At 39.0% G+C, this 16,873-nt stretch overlaps 1 protein-coding gene across 2 annotated transcripts in view; it reads left to right on the top strand.

Annotated features, from left to right (window-relative positions):
- Positions 1-16,873, top strand: part of LOC311088031 (mitogen-activated protein kinase kinase kinase kinase 4-like) — an 81,132-nt gene that overhangs the window by 29,120 nt on the left and 35,139 nt on the right. For both annotated transcript variants that reach the window (XM_084121656.1, XM_084121655.1), the window contains exons 9-15: positions 114-192; positions 291-466; positions 547-619; positions 6,178-6,388; positions 7,301-7,462; positions 8,765-8,851; positions 14,952-15,095. In XM_084121656.1, coding sequence (XP_083977782.1) covers positions 114-192; positions 291-466; positions 547-619; positions 6,178-6,388; positions 7,301-7,462; positions 8,765-8,851; positions 14,952-15,095 — 932 coding nt within the window. The remainder of the gene's footprint in view (positions 1-113; positions 193-290; positions 467-546; positions 620-6,177; positions 6,389-7,300; positions 7,463-8,764; positions 8,852-14,951; positions 15,096-16,873) is intronic.

Below are 16,873 nucleotides of genomic sequence, written 5' to 3'. Positions count from 1 at the left end.
TGGTTTTCACACACAATCAGTCACGACAGAATTAAAAGTTTGGTCGGACATTACCTTTAATATCCTGAATTGATAACTGGGTTTCATGGGACGTGTGTGTCGGTGTTTTGCAGCGTTGTGTGATATGCATCCCATGCGCGCGCTCTTTCTCATACCCAGAAATCCTCCACCCAGACTCAAGTCCAAGAAATGGTCAGTACCTTCATCTTATTGTCGTATTGATGCCAGCAGGTCAAAGGTCTCCGGTGCTCCTCCAGAAACGCTCTCCTCTCCCGTGATCTTGTTTTCAGGTCCAAGAAGTTCTTCAGCTTCATCGAGGGCTGTCTGGTGAAGAACTACACGCAGCGGCCGCCCACCGACCAGCTCCTGAAGCATCCCTTCATCAGGGACCAGCCCAACGAGAGGCAGGTGCGCATCCAGCTCAAAGACCACCTGGACCGCTGCCGCAAGAAGCGCGGAGAGAAAGGTAGGGGTGCGGGTCCTGTCGCCACAGAGAGTGTGTGCGCTAGTGCTCACGTGTGACGTGTGCTTGTGCTCCGACCGCAGATGAGACAGAGTACGAGTACAGCGGCAGTGAGGAAGAGGAGGAGGAAGCTCAGGAGCAGGAGGGAGAGCCCAGGTATGACGCAACACACTGCCAAGAATATGAAACAGTTTGAAGCACAAAGGACATACCCAGATTACAGATCTCTTCTTACTCCTCCTCTGGATTCGATGAAATACGTTAAGATGAAATATCCATGTATAAAATTTCAGAGTATGTGTTTTTTGCATTGATGTGGTTTCAGTTGTTCCCACATTTATTACATAAATTAAGCATAAATTTCAGAATGTAAGTGATTGATTGGTGTATCATCAGTTCTTCATGAAAACGTTTGTATGCAGATTTAATGCACAGATTTATGCGTATAAGAGCTGCACGATTCTGAATTAATCGAGAATCACAATTTTTTCACGATTCTCCCATGATGCTAAAATGAAAACAAAATAACATGCAATTGTTACGGCCGTCTAGGGGCCAGGCCGCTACAGAAAAGATTCTTGGACATAGGCTTAATTTGTGGGTATTTACTACAATGAAGGAAAGAAAAAAAATTACGGGGAAAACCTTCCGGTACCAACAAGGCCAAAACAAAACAAAAACCAAACCCAAAACTCAACCCCCCCTCTACTTAACCTCATCAAAAGAAAATACAAGATTATCTGCCCTACCTACCACATTCTTCAAACAGAGACAAAGAAAATAACAATGAAAATAAATGGCATCGGAACCCAATAAACCAATAAATCAATATTTACAAGAATTTACAAAGTATGAACAAATACTACAAATAAAGAACCAAAGTACAAGCTCAAACACAAATCAAAATTGAAATAAACAAAAACAACACAAGGGCAACTAACCCAAATGTCCACAAGTGAGCGGTGAAAGAAGGCGAGAGGAAGCCTGTTAAACTCCTAGAGTCGGCCAATAGGAGGCAGTCTCCAATAATGACTAGCCAATCCGGAGCTGCCACCTCTGCATCTCAGAACACATACATAAGCAGCAAGAGAAACAACTGCGGTTATAACAGCAATTTACTGGAGCTTCTGACAAAATATTAATTGCTGCAATCTATTTAAAAATATTCTATTAATTAAAATTAATTAAAAAGAAAATCAGTTTGAATGAATGATTCAATAACTCGCTCATAAAGACTTGACTTGTCTCATTACTGGATGAATCAATGTTTTTTAACGAATATCTTGAACGGATGATTCAGTGACTCACTCAAAGACTTCACTTCAATGAGGAATACATTTTTTAACAGTCACTTGTCGCCACCTATGGTGTAGCGATGTAATTGATTGAAGTTACTACCGTTGACATCAGTGTTTATTTCCAAATTATAAACTTTTATCTTAGTACTTCTGTGATTATTCTGAATGATTGTAAGACAGAAATGTGGATACTGTGTGGTTAAAACACTGTTTGTGAAGCTGTTTTATATCTATACATGAAAACGTCTCTCTCTGGATCAGAATATTCGCTGTGATCAGGGCCGGCCCGCGGCATAGGCGGAATAGGCAAATGCTAGGGGCGCCACTCATCCATAGGGGCGCCAGAATGAGTGAACGAGTGGATTTTATTTTATTAGATTTTTTTTACATTTTTTTTTAATATATAATACTATTTTAAAACCATTAATTCGAAATACTACCAAATAAAGCAAAAAAAGTCCGGCTCATCAATCTTCCCCCGCCCAGCGAGTGCTTGAAGTGCGTCAGAAACAGAGCGCGCGCGCGATCAGTTGATGGTAATTTGTTGTGTAGCGTGCGTGACGCCGCATCCAATGTAGACAGCATTGCTTTTGTTAACACACAGCTCGTAGAAACGGGCCTGGCAGCTCGCGCCAGTTCTAGACACGGTGAAAGTATGGCGGCAAATCAATGACAATATTCACGGAGCGCACAACTGATGCTGGCGCGCGCAGTAAATGACATTCGCGAGAGGATTACAGATCTACACGCGAGGAAACGGGAACTCGCGAGCTCATTCAAACCCTGCGCGCGCGCATGACATCTCCTCAGCATGCAATACAAGCCCTCGCGCGCGCGCATGATCATTCCCCACGCTCTCGCGCTTGATCTCCTCTCGCCTGCTGATTTTGCTCGCTCGAACACTTTTATTTTTGGCAGTCGAGGGGCGGGACTTACTGTTTTAATAACCTCAAATGTCATTGGTTTCTCCCCCTTTTCCGGAAGTGAGTTGTGATTTGACTCCTGTCCAGTGACCCGTAATTCACTTGACTTCAGACATGAGATTTGTTTTATTTATTTATATTAATGTTTAATGTGATTTAATGCATTGGTAATATAGAATAGATTCTTACCAGATACTTTATTAACAGAAAGTCGTTCTTTAATGACACATTTCCATTAGCATTGTAAATCTACCAAAATTCTTATACATTTTTACATTTTATTTTTATAACACTATGATTTGTGTTATTGGCATTAAAATATCTAAAAGAAATTGGAGAAAAATTGGAATGCAAAGTCATATTTGCTGTAGTTCACCACTACATTACCACTATACTCCCATTAACCACTATTAACTTTACCAAACCAAAATTATATTGGATTTGAGAACCTCAGAAATGTAAAAAGTGTCCATTAAATAGTTGTAAATATAACAAGGGCTTGAGATGAAAGATAAATTACTTGTTTATATCAATAAGCAAGAGTTTTTGTATCATCCTGTGTATTACTATTATGTCAATTTTGAGTGGTTCATTATATTTTCTATTAAATGTAAAAGGGGTTCTGGCAGCATGAATTTATTTTTTATTTATTTTTGTAGATATTTTATGTTCAGATGGGGTGTAATCATTAATGTTGTGTACTGTACTTGCGTCATACTTTATCTTATTTGGTTATTCGCTTACAAAAAGTTAGATGATTAATATCACTATATAATGTTGTAATATCTACTTTGCTGGGTTTAAGCTGGGTTTAATAATTTGCTGGGTTCAATTTTGTTCTCTGTATTCTGTAGCAAATTCTGAAAAGGCATTTGTAAGCTATAATTAATGCTGTGTACTGTATCTTAACTTGAGAAGGCAGAACCCCTTTTACATTTAATAGAAAATATAGGCTAATTAACCATTTATATTACGTAAAAAATGTATAATAATTTTGGTAGATTTACAATGCTAATAACCATAGAAATGTGTCATTACAGTCTGCAAATATCTCTTAACAACACAATGCAATCACTTGTAAGACTTCCTGTTAATAAAGTATCTGGTAAGAATCTATTCTATATTAACAATGCATTAAATCACATCACACATTATTATAAATAAATAAATAAAACAAATTAAGTGATGTCTCATGTCTGAAGTCAAGGACAGATGGCCAATGACATTGTAACCAATGACATTTGAGGTTATTAAAACAGTAAGTCCCGCCCCTCGACTGCCAAAAATAAAAGTGTTCGAGCGAGCAAAATCAGCAGACGAGAGGAGATCAAGCGCGAGAGCGTGGGGAATGATCATGCGCGCGCGCGAGGGCTTGTATTGCGTGCAGAGGAGATGTCATGCGCGCGCGCAGGGTTTGAATGAGCTCGCGAGTTCCCGTTTCCTCGCGTGTAGATCTGTAATCCTCTCGCGAATGTCATTTACTGCGCGCGCCAGCATCAGTTGTGCGCTCCGTGAATATTGTCATTGATTTGCCGCCATATGAAAGTTTCCTGATTGTGACGGATGGCCGAATTTACATGACACATTATGAATGAGCATAGTCTGCGATAGATACAGTGCCAAAAGAAGAGAAGAGGATAAAAGGGGATAAAGACAGAGGTAAAGTGATGTAGTGAATGAACAGTTTATCTAATTGCATAGGAGTAAGATACTATAATTTCATGGCAGTTATTTTTTACCTTAAACTTAATGTTAGCAATTGTTCTGAGTTCTCCAGAAGCCCCAGACTGTGTGATTTTGTAACAATCATGTCAGTTTTAAGATGCATTTTTTATTATCACTTTTTTTTATTAATGTTTTACTCTACAGTTGTGCAGTTTTGGGGGGGGATACAGTACAGGCCAAAAGTTTGGAAACATTACTATTTTTAATGTTTTTGAAAGAAGTTTCTTCTGCTCATCAAGCCTGCATTTATTTGATCAAAAATACAGAAACAAAATAATAATAATATTGTGATATATTATTACAATTTAAAATAATTGGTTTTCAATTTATTATACTTTAAATTATCATTTATTTCTATGGTGCAAAGCTGAATTTTCAGCATCATTACTCCAGTCTTCAGTGTCACATGATCCTTATCATTCTAATATTCTGATTTATTATGAGTGTTGGAAACAGTTCTGCTGCCTAATATATTTGATGAATAAAATGTTAAAAAGAACTGCATTTATTAAAAATTAAAAAAAATATTTTCTAATTATATAAATCTTCTTTTCGATCACTTTTTATCAATTTAACACATCCTTGCTGAATAAAAGTATTGATTTATTTCTTCTTTTTACATTTATTTCTTCTTTTTACATTTATTTCTTCTTTTTTACATTTTCTTCTTTTTTTAATTTTTTTTTTATTCATCAAAGTATCGTAAAAAGTATCACAGGTTATGAAAAAATATTAAGCAGCAGAACTGTTTCCACTTTGATAATGAATCATCATATTAGAATGATTTCTAAAGGATAGACTGGAGTAATGATGCTGAAAATTCAGCTTTGCATCACAGAAATAAATGATAATTTAAAGTATAATAAATTGAAAACCAATTATTTTAAATTGTAACATACAAAACATATCACAATATATTTCTGTATTTTTGATCAAATAAATGCAGGCTTGATGAGCAGAAGAAACTTTTTTCAAAAACTTTAAAAATAGTAATGTTTCCAAACTTTTGGCCTGTACTGTATATGGCATTTTTAAAATTGATTTGCCAAAATTAGTAATGATATTTATTTACAGGTTTATTCAAAATAGCAAAGTTCACATTAAATCTGTATTGTAAAACGTGCTATAAAAGATAATGGGGACTTGACTTGAATGTTAGATGTAATGCTCTTGGTATTTCTGTTTAGGCTGTAATGTGTGTGTATATATATATATATATATATATATATATATATATATATATATATATATATGCTAAATAATCAATCATGAACACAATGACGGGGTGAAATGGGCTGCGATGCATGGGGCACCAGGTAAAATCTTGCCTAGGGCAGCAAATTGGTCAGGGCCGGCCCTGGCTGTGATCGGTGTGTCAGTGGTTTAATAGACATAGATGACTGTCATTTAGGAATAATATGTGTCTGCCTGAATCGCCATCTTTTAACGACTAGTCGTACAGCTCTAGTGCGTATGTACGCGTCCAGTTTTGGAGAGATGCACATCAGCCCGACGCAAGTATAGATCAGCCTCTGACTTATTTATCATTACAGTTTCATGAACAGCTGAGAATAAATTGAAAAGCATAGAAATGACTTGCCTCACAGAAATTCATCACATCTTAAAAAAAGTAAAAAAAAATTGTGAATATAATTTTTCTCAGCTCTAAATAGTTAATTGGTTAGAAGTGGCTCTTTGTGAGAGTGGCTGGAAAAGCCCTATAGTTGATTGACCAGTATGTAACTCTGCTGTGTTCTGAATCCCGCAGCTCTATCGTGAATGTCCCGGGCGAGTCGACTCTGCGCCGAGACTTCATCCGTCTCCAGCAGGAGAATAAGGAGCGCTCGGAGGCCATGAGACGACAGCAGCTCCTCCAGGAACAGCAGATGCGCGAGCAGGAGGAATACAAGCGCCAACTACTGGCAGAACGACAGAAGCGCATCGAGCAGCAGAAGGAGCAGAGGCGGCGGCTGGAGGAGGTGAGCACACACCTGTGATGCTGTTTAACTTCCCATGCCACATCTGAACCAGTCAAACACCAGAGTCACCGCACCTTTAAGCAGAGTTTAGAGATGTCTAGGGTTCAAAAAACAATCGGCGAAGTGTGTCAAAAGCCTGCACTCTAAGGAACAACTACATCCACCACTACAGTGGCAAACATTTCTGTCACATGGGATCAATTCCTGACCAAATTTATGAGCCTTATTGGATCATTTAAGTCACATGTTCACCAGTTGGTAAAATCACCCATCACAAAATACATTTCATCTGCAACAATATGATCCTACAATAATACGCATTGCATGTACTATAGGAAAGGAGAGGTCAGTTAAAGATCTCCGTTTAGGGATAAAAAAACAAAACATTTTGAACAACACATGGGTCACATGATCATGAACTCACATGTCACAACATGGCATACAATAAGTCTTCAATGATATGAGCCTGTTAATCCACCTAGAACATTCCATAGTATAGCGAAATAGTTTGGTGAAATTTGCCATTTTGAAACCAAAATTGACATCTTATTCTTTAGTTGGTCAAAACCTACAATAACAGTCAACCTTTCAGCTGCTCTTTCTCTATCAGTTTACAGAGACCATAATGTACGCTGTGTAGACGGATGTTCAAACGAACCTCGCACTGGGATGGCACATGGCAGGTTTAGAACATGTTGTTATTGCAGTGCCTCATGTGTGATGAAGGACACGGAACCGTTTAGGCCCTTCTGTCTTTATGTTGAAACTGAAAGTGGCAACTTCTTTTACGAAGAACAACACAGCGTAAATTTTGTCCCGCAACTCGAGACAACACCATTATTGAGTTGAAACTTAAGCAAATGTCAATAATGATTGTAAGTTTAACTGCAGAGTAATTCTTGTGTACTGCAGCAACAAAGACGAGAGCGAGAGATGAGGAGACAACAGGAGCGAGAGCAGAGGAGGAGAGAGCAGGAGGAGAAGAGACGTGTGGAGGAGATGGAGAGGAGACGCAAAGAAGAGGAGGAGCGCAGGAGGGCAGAAGAGGAGAAGAGGAGGGCGGACCGCGAGCAGGTGAGTTAACCCTAACCCTAACCCTAATCATGGCCCTGGTCTTCAGTGTTTGGCCAAGCACATCTGACAACTCAAGCAAAGCATTTGTAGCTCAAGATAAGATGTGAGGGAGGAGGGAAGACACTCCTGGTCATTGGTTAAAATTGCCATTTAAAGGGACGGTTCGGAGTAAAATCAGCCTAGGGTCCTTTGCACCATGACCTCGAGCAACACCCCCCAGAAGCCTTTTCCCCTTGGTTGACCATTATTAAAGTTAGAGCTTGTTTAGAGATATCAGCCGGATGGTTTAGTGCAGGCGCTAATGGATCCTAGGACGTATCTCGTAAATCACCCCACTAATAATGCCCAGAATGGCACCAAACTTCTACAGTAGCACAAATAGCTTCTGTACTCATAAAACGAGGCTTTGGAAAGTTTGTGAGTACATCAGGAGTTTATTTAAATAACACTTGCTGACGGCTCATGCTACCGCTAACCGACGTCACTCCCGTGATTTGGGTATATCCAAAATTTTATTTTATTTTTTAACTTAGTGTTAACTAATAATTGTTGCAAACTGGTACTACCAACAAAATATTAGTGCATTCCTGGAACTGGGCGTCGTTAGCCTACATCCTTATGCATCGCTTTCTTACGCATATTTCCCCACGCTCCGTGATATCCATCAGCCTAACTGCTGGTGTGTGTGTGTGTGTGCGTGTGTGTGTGTGCGCGTGTGTGCGTGTGTGTGTGTCAGGAGTACATCTGGCTGTAACGTGTGTGTGTGTGTGTGTGTGTGTGTGTGTGTCAGGAGTACATCGATCTGACTGTAACGTGTGTGTGTGTGTGTGTGTGTGTGTGTCAGGAGCACATTTGACTAATGTGTGTGTGTGTGTGTGTCAGGAGCACATCTGACTGTAACGTGTGTGTGTGTGTGTGTCAGGAGTACATCTGACTGTAGCGTGTGTGTGTGTGTGTGTGTGTGTGTCAGGAGCACATCTGACTGTAACGTGTGTGTGTGTGTGTGTGTGTGTGTGTGTGTCAGGAGCACATCTGACTGTAACGTGTGTGTGTGTGTGTGTGTGTGTGTGTGTGTGTGTGTGTGTCAGGAGCACATCTGACTGTAACATGTGTGTGTGTCAGGAGTACATCTGACTGTAACGTGTGTGTGTGTGTGTGTGTATCAGGAGCACATTTGACTGTAACGTGTGTGTGTGTGTGTGTGTGTGTGTGTGTGTGTGTGTCAGGAGCACATCTGACTGTAACGTGTGTGTGTGTGTGTATCAGGAGCACATTTGACTGTAACGTGTGTGTGTGTGTCAGGAGTACATCCGCCGGCAGCTGGAGGAGGAGCAGAGGCACCTGGAGATCCTGCAGCAGCAGCTGTTACATGAGCAGGCCATGCTACTGGTGAGTGAATCCCTCACACACTCACACACACACCAGCACTGCGGGATGCTGGGAACCAGTCAAACCTTTTTCCAGTGATTGCTTTTCTTCTAGATTTGGGAGGAGCTCAGCGATAGTTCACACATTCTCGCACTAAAAAAAAGCACCTCTTCACCAAAAATGTTACTTTTTTTGCATCACAATATTGCATCTAACACAAGTCAGACTGTTACACTTAACCCCATTATTGTGGTTGAGGATCATTTTAACACTTGGAATACAAGTGAAGTGACTTAAAATCAGCCCATGTACCATAGAAGCCCAAATGTTCTTTTAAATATAAAAGGGACCAGGTATGATTTTTACAGCAAATGCATGTGTTTTATACTGCATTTTGTCAATTGTTTAGTTGTTTGTGCTCATGTCATGCTTGTTACTGGCAGTCACTGTAAGAACTAGATTAATACATCAAATGAAACCTGAAATGATTAGGGTTACTTTAAAGCAGTTTTCTGTATTCAATGTCATAAGTATCTGTAGCCAACTTCTTTAGAAAGCCTGTACGTGGTGTAATGTTTGTTTGACTCTGAAGGTTTGTTTGACTCTGAAGGTTTGTTTGACTGAAGGTTTGACTCTGAAGGTTTGTTTGACTGAAGGTTTGTTTGACTCTAAAGGTTTATTTGACTGAAGGTTTGTTTGACTCTGAAGGTTTGTTTGATTAAAGGTTGTTTGACTGAAGGTTTGTTTGAATCTGAAAGTTTGTTTGACTGAAGGTTTGACTGAAGGTTTGTTTGACTCTGAAGGTTTGTTTGACTGAAGGTTTGTTTGACTGAAGGTTTGTTTGACTCTGAAGGTTTGTTTGACTGAAGGTTTGTTTGACTGCAGGTTTGTTTGACTGAAGGTTTGTTTGACTGAAGGTTTATTTGACTTAAGGTTTGTTTGACTCTGAAGGTTTGTTTGAATCTGAAGGTTTGTTTGAATCTAAAGGTTTGTTTGACTGAAGGTTTGTTTGACTCTAAAGGTTTATTTGACTGAAGGTTTGTTTGACTCTGAAGGTTTGTTTGATTAAAGGTTGTTTGACTGAAGGTTTGTTTGAATCTGAAAGTTTGTTTGACTGAAGGTTTGACTTAAGGTTTGTTTGACTCTGAAGGTTTGTTTGACTGAAGGTTTGTTTGACTGAAGGTTTGTTTGACTCTGAAGGTTTGTTTGACTGAAGGTTTGTTTGACTGCAGGTTTGTTTGACTGAAGGTTTGTTTGACTGAAGGTTTATTTGACTTAAGGTTTGTTTGACTCTGAAGGTTTGTTTGAATCTGAAGGTTTGTTTGAATCTGAAGGTTTGTTTGACTGAAGGTTTGTTTGACTGAAGGTTTGTTTGACTTAAGGTTTGTTTGACTCTGAAAGTTTGTTTGAATCTGAAGGTTTGTTTGACTGAAGGTTTGTTTGACTTAAGGTTTGTTTGACTCTGAAGGTTTGTTTGACTCTGAAGGTTTGTTTGACTGAAGGTTTGTTTGACTGAAGGTTTGTTTGACTCTGAAAGTTTGTTTGAATCTGAAGGTTTGTTTGACTGAAGGTTTGTTTGACTAAAGGTTTGTTTGACTGAAGGTTTGTTTGACTTAAGGTTTGTTTGACTCTGAAGGTTTGTTTGACTGAAGGTTTGTTTGACTGAAGGTTTGTTTGAATCTGAAGGTTTGTTTGACTGAAGGTTTGTTTGACTTAAGGTTTGTTTGACTCTGAAGGTTTTTTTGACTTAAGGTTTATTTGACTTAAGGTTTGTTTGACTCTGAAAGTTTGTTTGAATCTGAAGGTTTGTTTGACTCTAAAGGTTTGTTTGACTGCAGGTTTGTTTGTTTGACTCTGAAGGTTTGTTTGATTAAAGGTTGTTTGACTGAAGGTTTGTTTGAATCTGAAAGTTTGTTTGACTGAAGGTTTGACTTAAGGTTTGTTTGACTCTGAAGGTTTGTTTGACTGAAGGTTTGTTTGACTGAAGGTTTGTTTGACTCTGAAGGTTTGTTTGACTGAAGGTTTGTTTGACTGAAGGTTTATTTGACTTAAGGTTTGTTTGACTCTGAAGGTTTGTTTGAATCTGAAGGTTTGTTTGACTGAAGGTTTGTTTGACTGAAGGTTTTTTTGACTTAAAGTTTATTTGACTTAAGGTTTGTTTGACTCTGAAAGTTTGAATCTGAAGGTTTGTTTGACTGAAGGTTTGTTTGACTTAAGGTTTGTTTGACTCTGAAGGTTTGTTTGACTGAAGGTTTGTTTGACTGAAGGTTTGTTTGAATCTGAAGGTTTGTTTGACTGAAGGTTTGTTTGACTTAAGGTTTGTTTGACTCTGAAGGTTTTTTTGACTTAAGGTTTATTTGACTTAAGGTTTGTTTGACTCTGAAAGTTTGTTTGAATCTGAAGGTTTGTTTGACTGAAGGTTTGTTTGACTTAAGGTTTGTTTGACTTAAGGTTTATTTGACTTAAGGTTTGTTTGACTCTGAAGGTTTGTTTGACTCTGAAGGTTTGTTTGACTCTGAAGGTTTGTTTGACTGAAGGTTTGTTTGACTTAAGGTTTGTTTGACTTAAGGTTTGTTTGACTCTGAAGGTTTGTTTGACTGAAGGTTTGTTTGACTTAAGGTTTGTTTGTTTGAGGTTTGTTTGACTCTGAAGGTTTGTTTGACTTAAGGTTTGTTTGACTGAAGGTTTGTTTGACTCTGAAGGTTTGTTTGACTGAAGGTTTGTTTGACTGAAGGTTTGTTTGACTGAAGGTTTGTTTAACTTAAGGTTTGTTTGACTGAAGGTTTGACTGAAGGTTTTTTTGACTTAAGGTTTGTTTGACTGAAGGTTTGACTGAAGGTTTTTTTGACTTAAGGTTTGTTTGACTCTGAAGGTTTGTTTGACTGAAGGTTTGTTTGACTGAAGGTTTGTTTGACTCTGTAGGTTTGTTTGACTCTGAAGGTTTGTTTGACTGCAGGTTTGTTTGACTGAAGGTTTGTTTGACTTAAGGTTTGACTCTGAAGGTTTGTTTGACTCTGAAGGTTTGTTTGACTCTGAAGGTTTGTTTGAAGGTTTGTTTGACTCTGAAGGTTTGTTTGACTCTAAAGGTTTGTTTGACTGAAGGTTTGTTTGACTGCAGGTTTGTTTGACTGAAGGTTTGACACTGAAGGTTTTTTTGACTTAAGGTTTGTTTGACTCTGAAGGTTTGTTTGAATCTGAAGGTTTGTTTGAATCTGAAGGTTTGTTTGACTGAAGGTTTGTTTGACTCTGAAGGTTTGTTTGACTCTGAAGGTTTGTTTGACTGAAGGTTTGTTTAACTTAAGGTTTGTTTGTTTGAGGTTTGTTTGACTGAAGGTTTGTTTGACTTAAGGTTTGTTTGACTGAAGGTTTGTTTGACTCTGAAGGTTTGTTTGACTGAAGGTTTGTTTGACTGAAGGTTTGTTTGACTGAAGGTTTGTTTGACTTAAGGTTTGTTTGACTAAAGGTTTGACTGAAGGTTTGACTCTGAAGGTTTTTTGACTTAAGGTTTGTTTGACTTAAGGTTTGTTTGACTCTGAAGGTTTGTTTGACTGAAGGTTTGTTTGACTGAAGGTTTGTTTGACTGAAGGTTTGACTGAAGGTTTGACTCTGAAGGTTTTTTTGACTGAAGGTTTGTTTGACTTAAGGTGTTTGTTTGTTTGAGGTTTGTTTGACTCTGAAGGTTTGTTTGACTTAAGGTTTGTTTGACTGAAGGTTTGTTTGACTGAAGGTTTGTTTGACTCTGAAGGTTTGTTTGACTCTGAAGGTTTGTTTGACTGAAGGTTTGTTTGACTGAAGGTTTGTTTGACTTAAGGTTTGTTTGACTGAAGGTTTGTTTGACTCTGAAGGTTTGTTTGACTGAAGGTTTGTTTGACTGAAGGTTTGTTTGACTGAAGGTTTGTTTGACTCAAGGTTTGTTTGACTCTGAAGGTTTGTTTGACTGAAGGTTTGACTCTGAAGGTTTGACTCTGAAGGTTTGACTCTGAAGGTTTGACTCTGAAGGTTTGACTCTGAAGGTTTGTTTGACTTAAGGTTTGACTCTGAAGGTTTGACTGAAGGTTTGTTTGACTTAAGGTTTGTTTGACTTAAAGTTTGTTTGACTCTGAAGGTTTGTTTGACTGAAGGTTTGTTTGACTCTAAAGGTTTTACTCTGAAGGTTTGTTTGAATCTGAAGGTTTGACTCTGAAGGTTTGTTTGACTGAAGGTTTGTTTGACTAAAGGTTTGACTCTGAAGGTTTGTTTGAATCTGAAGGTTTGTTTGACTGAAGGTTTGTTTGACTTAAAGGGATACTTCACCTCTGGAAAGATGAATGTGTATTTAAAATGGGTCATTTATGTAGAAGAAATGTGAAATTATTTTTTAATTTGGAGCTTTCTAGACTGAGAAAAGCCGGAAAATGTATTTTTGGCTTATGTGGATGAAAGACAGCAACTCCCAGAATGCACTTGCTTCGCTGCTCTACGAGGCCACTCCCAAGTCACGCCTACCGAGCGCGCAGTTAAACAACAAGACTAGGCTACTAGTGAGTCTCCGTGACGGGATTTCTAGATCGCCCAAGATGTCTGGGATTCGGCTTTTGCGTTCTACAGTCGCCATTCATTGTGTTTACTGTGGCGAGCAGGACGAGGCTGAGGGCCGCGGGAGAACGGCGCGAGGCCGGTGGCGTGATTAGCCTACTGATGAGCGACACCTGTGAGACGCACCGGTCTCGTATCACTCACGGAGGAGCGGGAATTTTCTTAGCAATGTTAAAACGCACATCAACCGATCACTTGTTTAGCTTTCATGTAAACACTACATTCAGATTCACCAATCGGAATGAATTCAGTTAGATTGAAACAAAAGGTGTGCATGTAAACACTGAATGGCGACTGCAGAAAGCAAAAGCCGAATCCCGGACATTTTGGACGATCTCGACGGCCGGACATGTCCGGGAAAAAGAGGATGGTAACCCCTACTACTCAGCTTTCTCCTACTACTCAGCTTTCTCCACAGAAGGTGAAGGTTTGTTTGACTGAAGGTTTGTTTGACTGAAGGTTTGTTTGACTGAAGGTTTGTTTGACTGAAGGTTTGTTTGACTGAAGGTTTGTTTGAGTTAAGGTTTGTTTGACTCTAAAGGTTTGACTCTGAAGATTTGTTTGACTGAAGGTTTGACTCTGAAGGTTTGTTTGACTGAAGGTTTGTTTGACTCTGCATGTTTGTTTGACTGAAGGTTTGTTTGACTCTGAAGGTTTGTTTGACTGAAGGTTTGTTTGAATGAAGGTTTGTTTGACTCTGAAGGTTTGTTTGACTGAAGGTTTGTTTGAGTTAAGGTTTGTTTGACTCTAAAGGTTTGACTCTGAAGATTTGTTTGACTGAAGGTTTGACTCTGAAGGTTTGTTTGACTGAAGGTTTGTTTGACTCTGCATGTTTGTTTGACTGAAGGTTTGTTTGACTCTGAAGGTTTGTTTGACTGAAGGTTTGTTTGACTGAAGGTTTGTTTGACTGCATGTTTGTTTGACTGAAGGTTTGTTTGACTTAAGGTTTGTTTGACTTAAGGTTTGTTTGACTGAAGGTTTGTTTGACTCTGAAGGTTTGTTTGACTGAAGGTTTGTTTGACTTAAGGTTTGTTTGACTGAAGGTTTGTTTGACTGAAGGTTTGTTTGACTGAAGGTTTGTTTGAGTTAAGGTTTGTTTGACTCTAAAGGTTTGACTCTGAAGATTTGTTTGACTGAAGGTTTGTTTGACTCTGAAGGTTTGTTTGACTGAAGGTTTGTTTGACTTAAGGTTTGTTTGACTGAAGGTTTGTTTGACTGAAGGTTTGTTTGACTGAAGGTTTGTTTGAGTTAAGGTTTGTTTGACTCTAAAGGTTTGACTCTGAAGATTTGTTTGACTGAAGGTTTGACACTGAAGGTTTGTTTGACTGAAGGTTTGTTTGACTGCATGTTTGTTTGACTCTGAAGGTTTGTTTGACTTAAGGTTTGTTTGACTTAAGGTTTGTTTGACTGAAGGTTTGTTTGACTCTGAAGGTTTGTTTGACTGAAGGTTTGTTTGACTGAAGGTTTGTTTGACTGAAGGTTTGTTTGACTCTGAAGGTTTGTTTGACTGAAGGTTTGTTTGACTCTGACAGCTGTTGTGTTGCAGGCGGACGAGCGGCACAGGAGGAATGTTCAGGGTTCTCCTCAGGCCGTGGTGATGCCGAAGCAGCCGCCCGCTGTACCGCCGCGCTCAGAAGCCTTCTCCAACGGCAGTGTGTCCGAACCGAGCCATCGACCCGCTGACCCACAGGTAACTTGACTTTTCTTCTCATTAAGATGTGATGTGGACTCTAGTGATTTTATCTGGAAAAATTACCATTTAAATGGCCATTCAATTAATTTTATTTTTTCAGTTTATGATTAAGACTTACAGTTATATTACGGGTTCTGTGTTAGTGAAGTTCAGTTTCAGCATTTGTGACTTAAGGCCCGATATCCTTCAAGTGAAATCGAAGAACGATCTGGTGTGACATCAGGCCAAAACTAATTTGTTTGAAGTTTGTTTCGTAAGTTCCAAAATGAACTTTCAGGAAATGTTTGCTCCAGCTGGTAAACCGCCATTGGTCAGTGGTGATGATGCAACAGGTGGGTGTGGCTCTGGGGCTCCGCCTTCTTTGAGGTGTAAATCTTCTCCGGTTCATTGAGTTCATCGAGGTCAGATGCCAGTAAAACTTGAACTCACTGAGAGACGCTTTATAGCAGAAACTGAAGCTGTAATTCTCACTGAAAGAGTTTGTTGTGTTTATGTTGTTATTGAGAGGAAAGCGCAGCACATATTACATATTCATCTAAATGTCGCTCTCAGCATCGTGAACGGCCTCAGGATGTTTGCTAACAGTATGTCACTGTAGAGCTATTCTTCTTTTAGAACGAAAAAGAACTTTGCTGTGAGTATATCAGGGCCTTTAATGTTAATTACCATAAAATATATGTTGAAATACTCGCCGTTTCAATAGTATGGCCACAAGAAATAAATCATGATAACACTCAGATTGTTTTAGAGTTATAAATGACTTGCCTATTCTGTGAACTTTGTATCTATGCGAAAATATCTGCACTTCCATAATGTCTGAAAGCTGTGAGAAAGGGAAGCACTAATGATGATGAAGCCCTGATACCCATGTTTCCACTGTCGGCCCAGAGCGTGCTGGTGCTTCCCGTGGCCGAGGTGTTTCCATCGGGCCGAGGGCCAAGCGTTAGTAATGCTCTGATGATCTGATCCAGAGCGGGTGATCACCAACAGCTGGAGTTCATCTCAGGCAGGAGAGGCTCAAACATCAACGCTTAAGACACTTAGAACCATTTAAAGCTTGAAATTCACTTTCAAACACCAGCAAGTTAAAATAACTTTGAAATGAAATAATAAAATAAGTTTGAAATAACTTCTGATTGTGATCTGATGTGGATTCTGATCACCGTATGAGGCAGAAATATGTTATTTATAGATTTATGTCATGCTAAAGTATGGAAGCTTGTTTCTGTTACAGAATAATAAAAAAAAAGGTAATTGCAACATTTTATCTCACAATTTGTATTTTTTCTGACGTTATTTCTCAGAATTGTGAGCTTTGTCCACATGCTACCCATTATCATAATAAATGCATGTTGTTAAATACCAGAAAACACTTGAAGAACAAATCATATATGATCATAAGTGTGTTTTTGTGGTTTGATGTTTGTTCTGTGAATATGTCAAGTCGAGTCACCTTTATTTATCTGATCAGATCTGGATACGGCCTGGATCCAGCGGACTGCGGTAAACCTCGGATAGACAGAGAGACTAATATTAGCGTAGACGCCATTCTTCTTATGATGTAACGAGTACATCAGGATTTATGGGAAGTGTTCCCGGTTCTGGCTGAACTAATCTATGCAGCCTAACATTGAATTATAGAAGTCTATAATGTGTTATGTCCGTCTGTTGATCCCAGACCTCCAGATCTCCATATCTGGCTCATATCTGCACCTGTCAATCATAACTGAGGGGGGGTGTGTGTGTGTGTGTGTGTGTGAGAGAGAGAGAGCTCC

Source organism: Abramis brama (assembly GCF_963993115.1).
Source record: "Abramis brama genome assembly, chromosome: 8".
Lineage (NCBI taxonomy): Eukaryota > Metazoa > Chordata > Actinopteri > Cypriniformes > Leuciscidae > Abramis > Abramis brama.
Note: the sequence above shows the minus strand (reverse complement) of the source record. Positions and strands in the feature narration are given on the sequence as shown.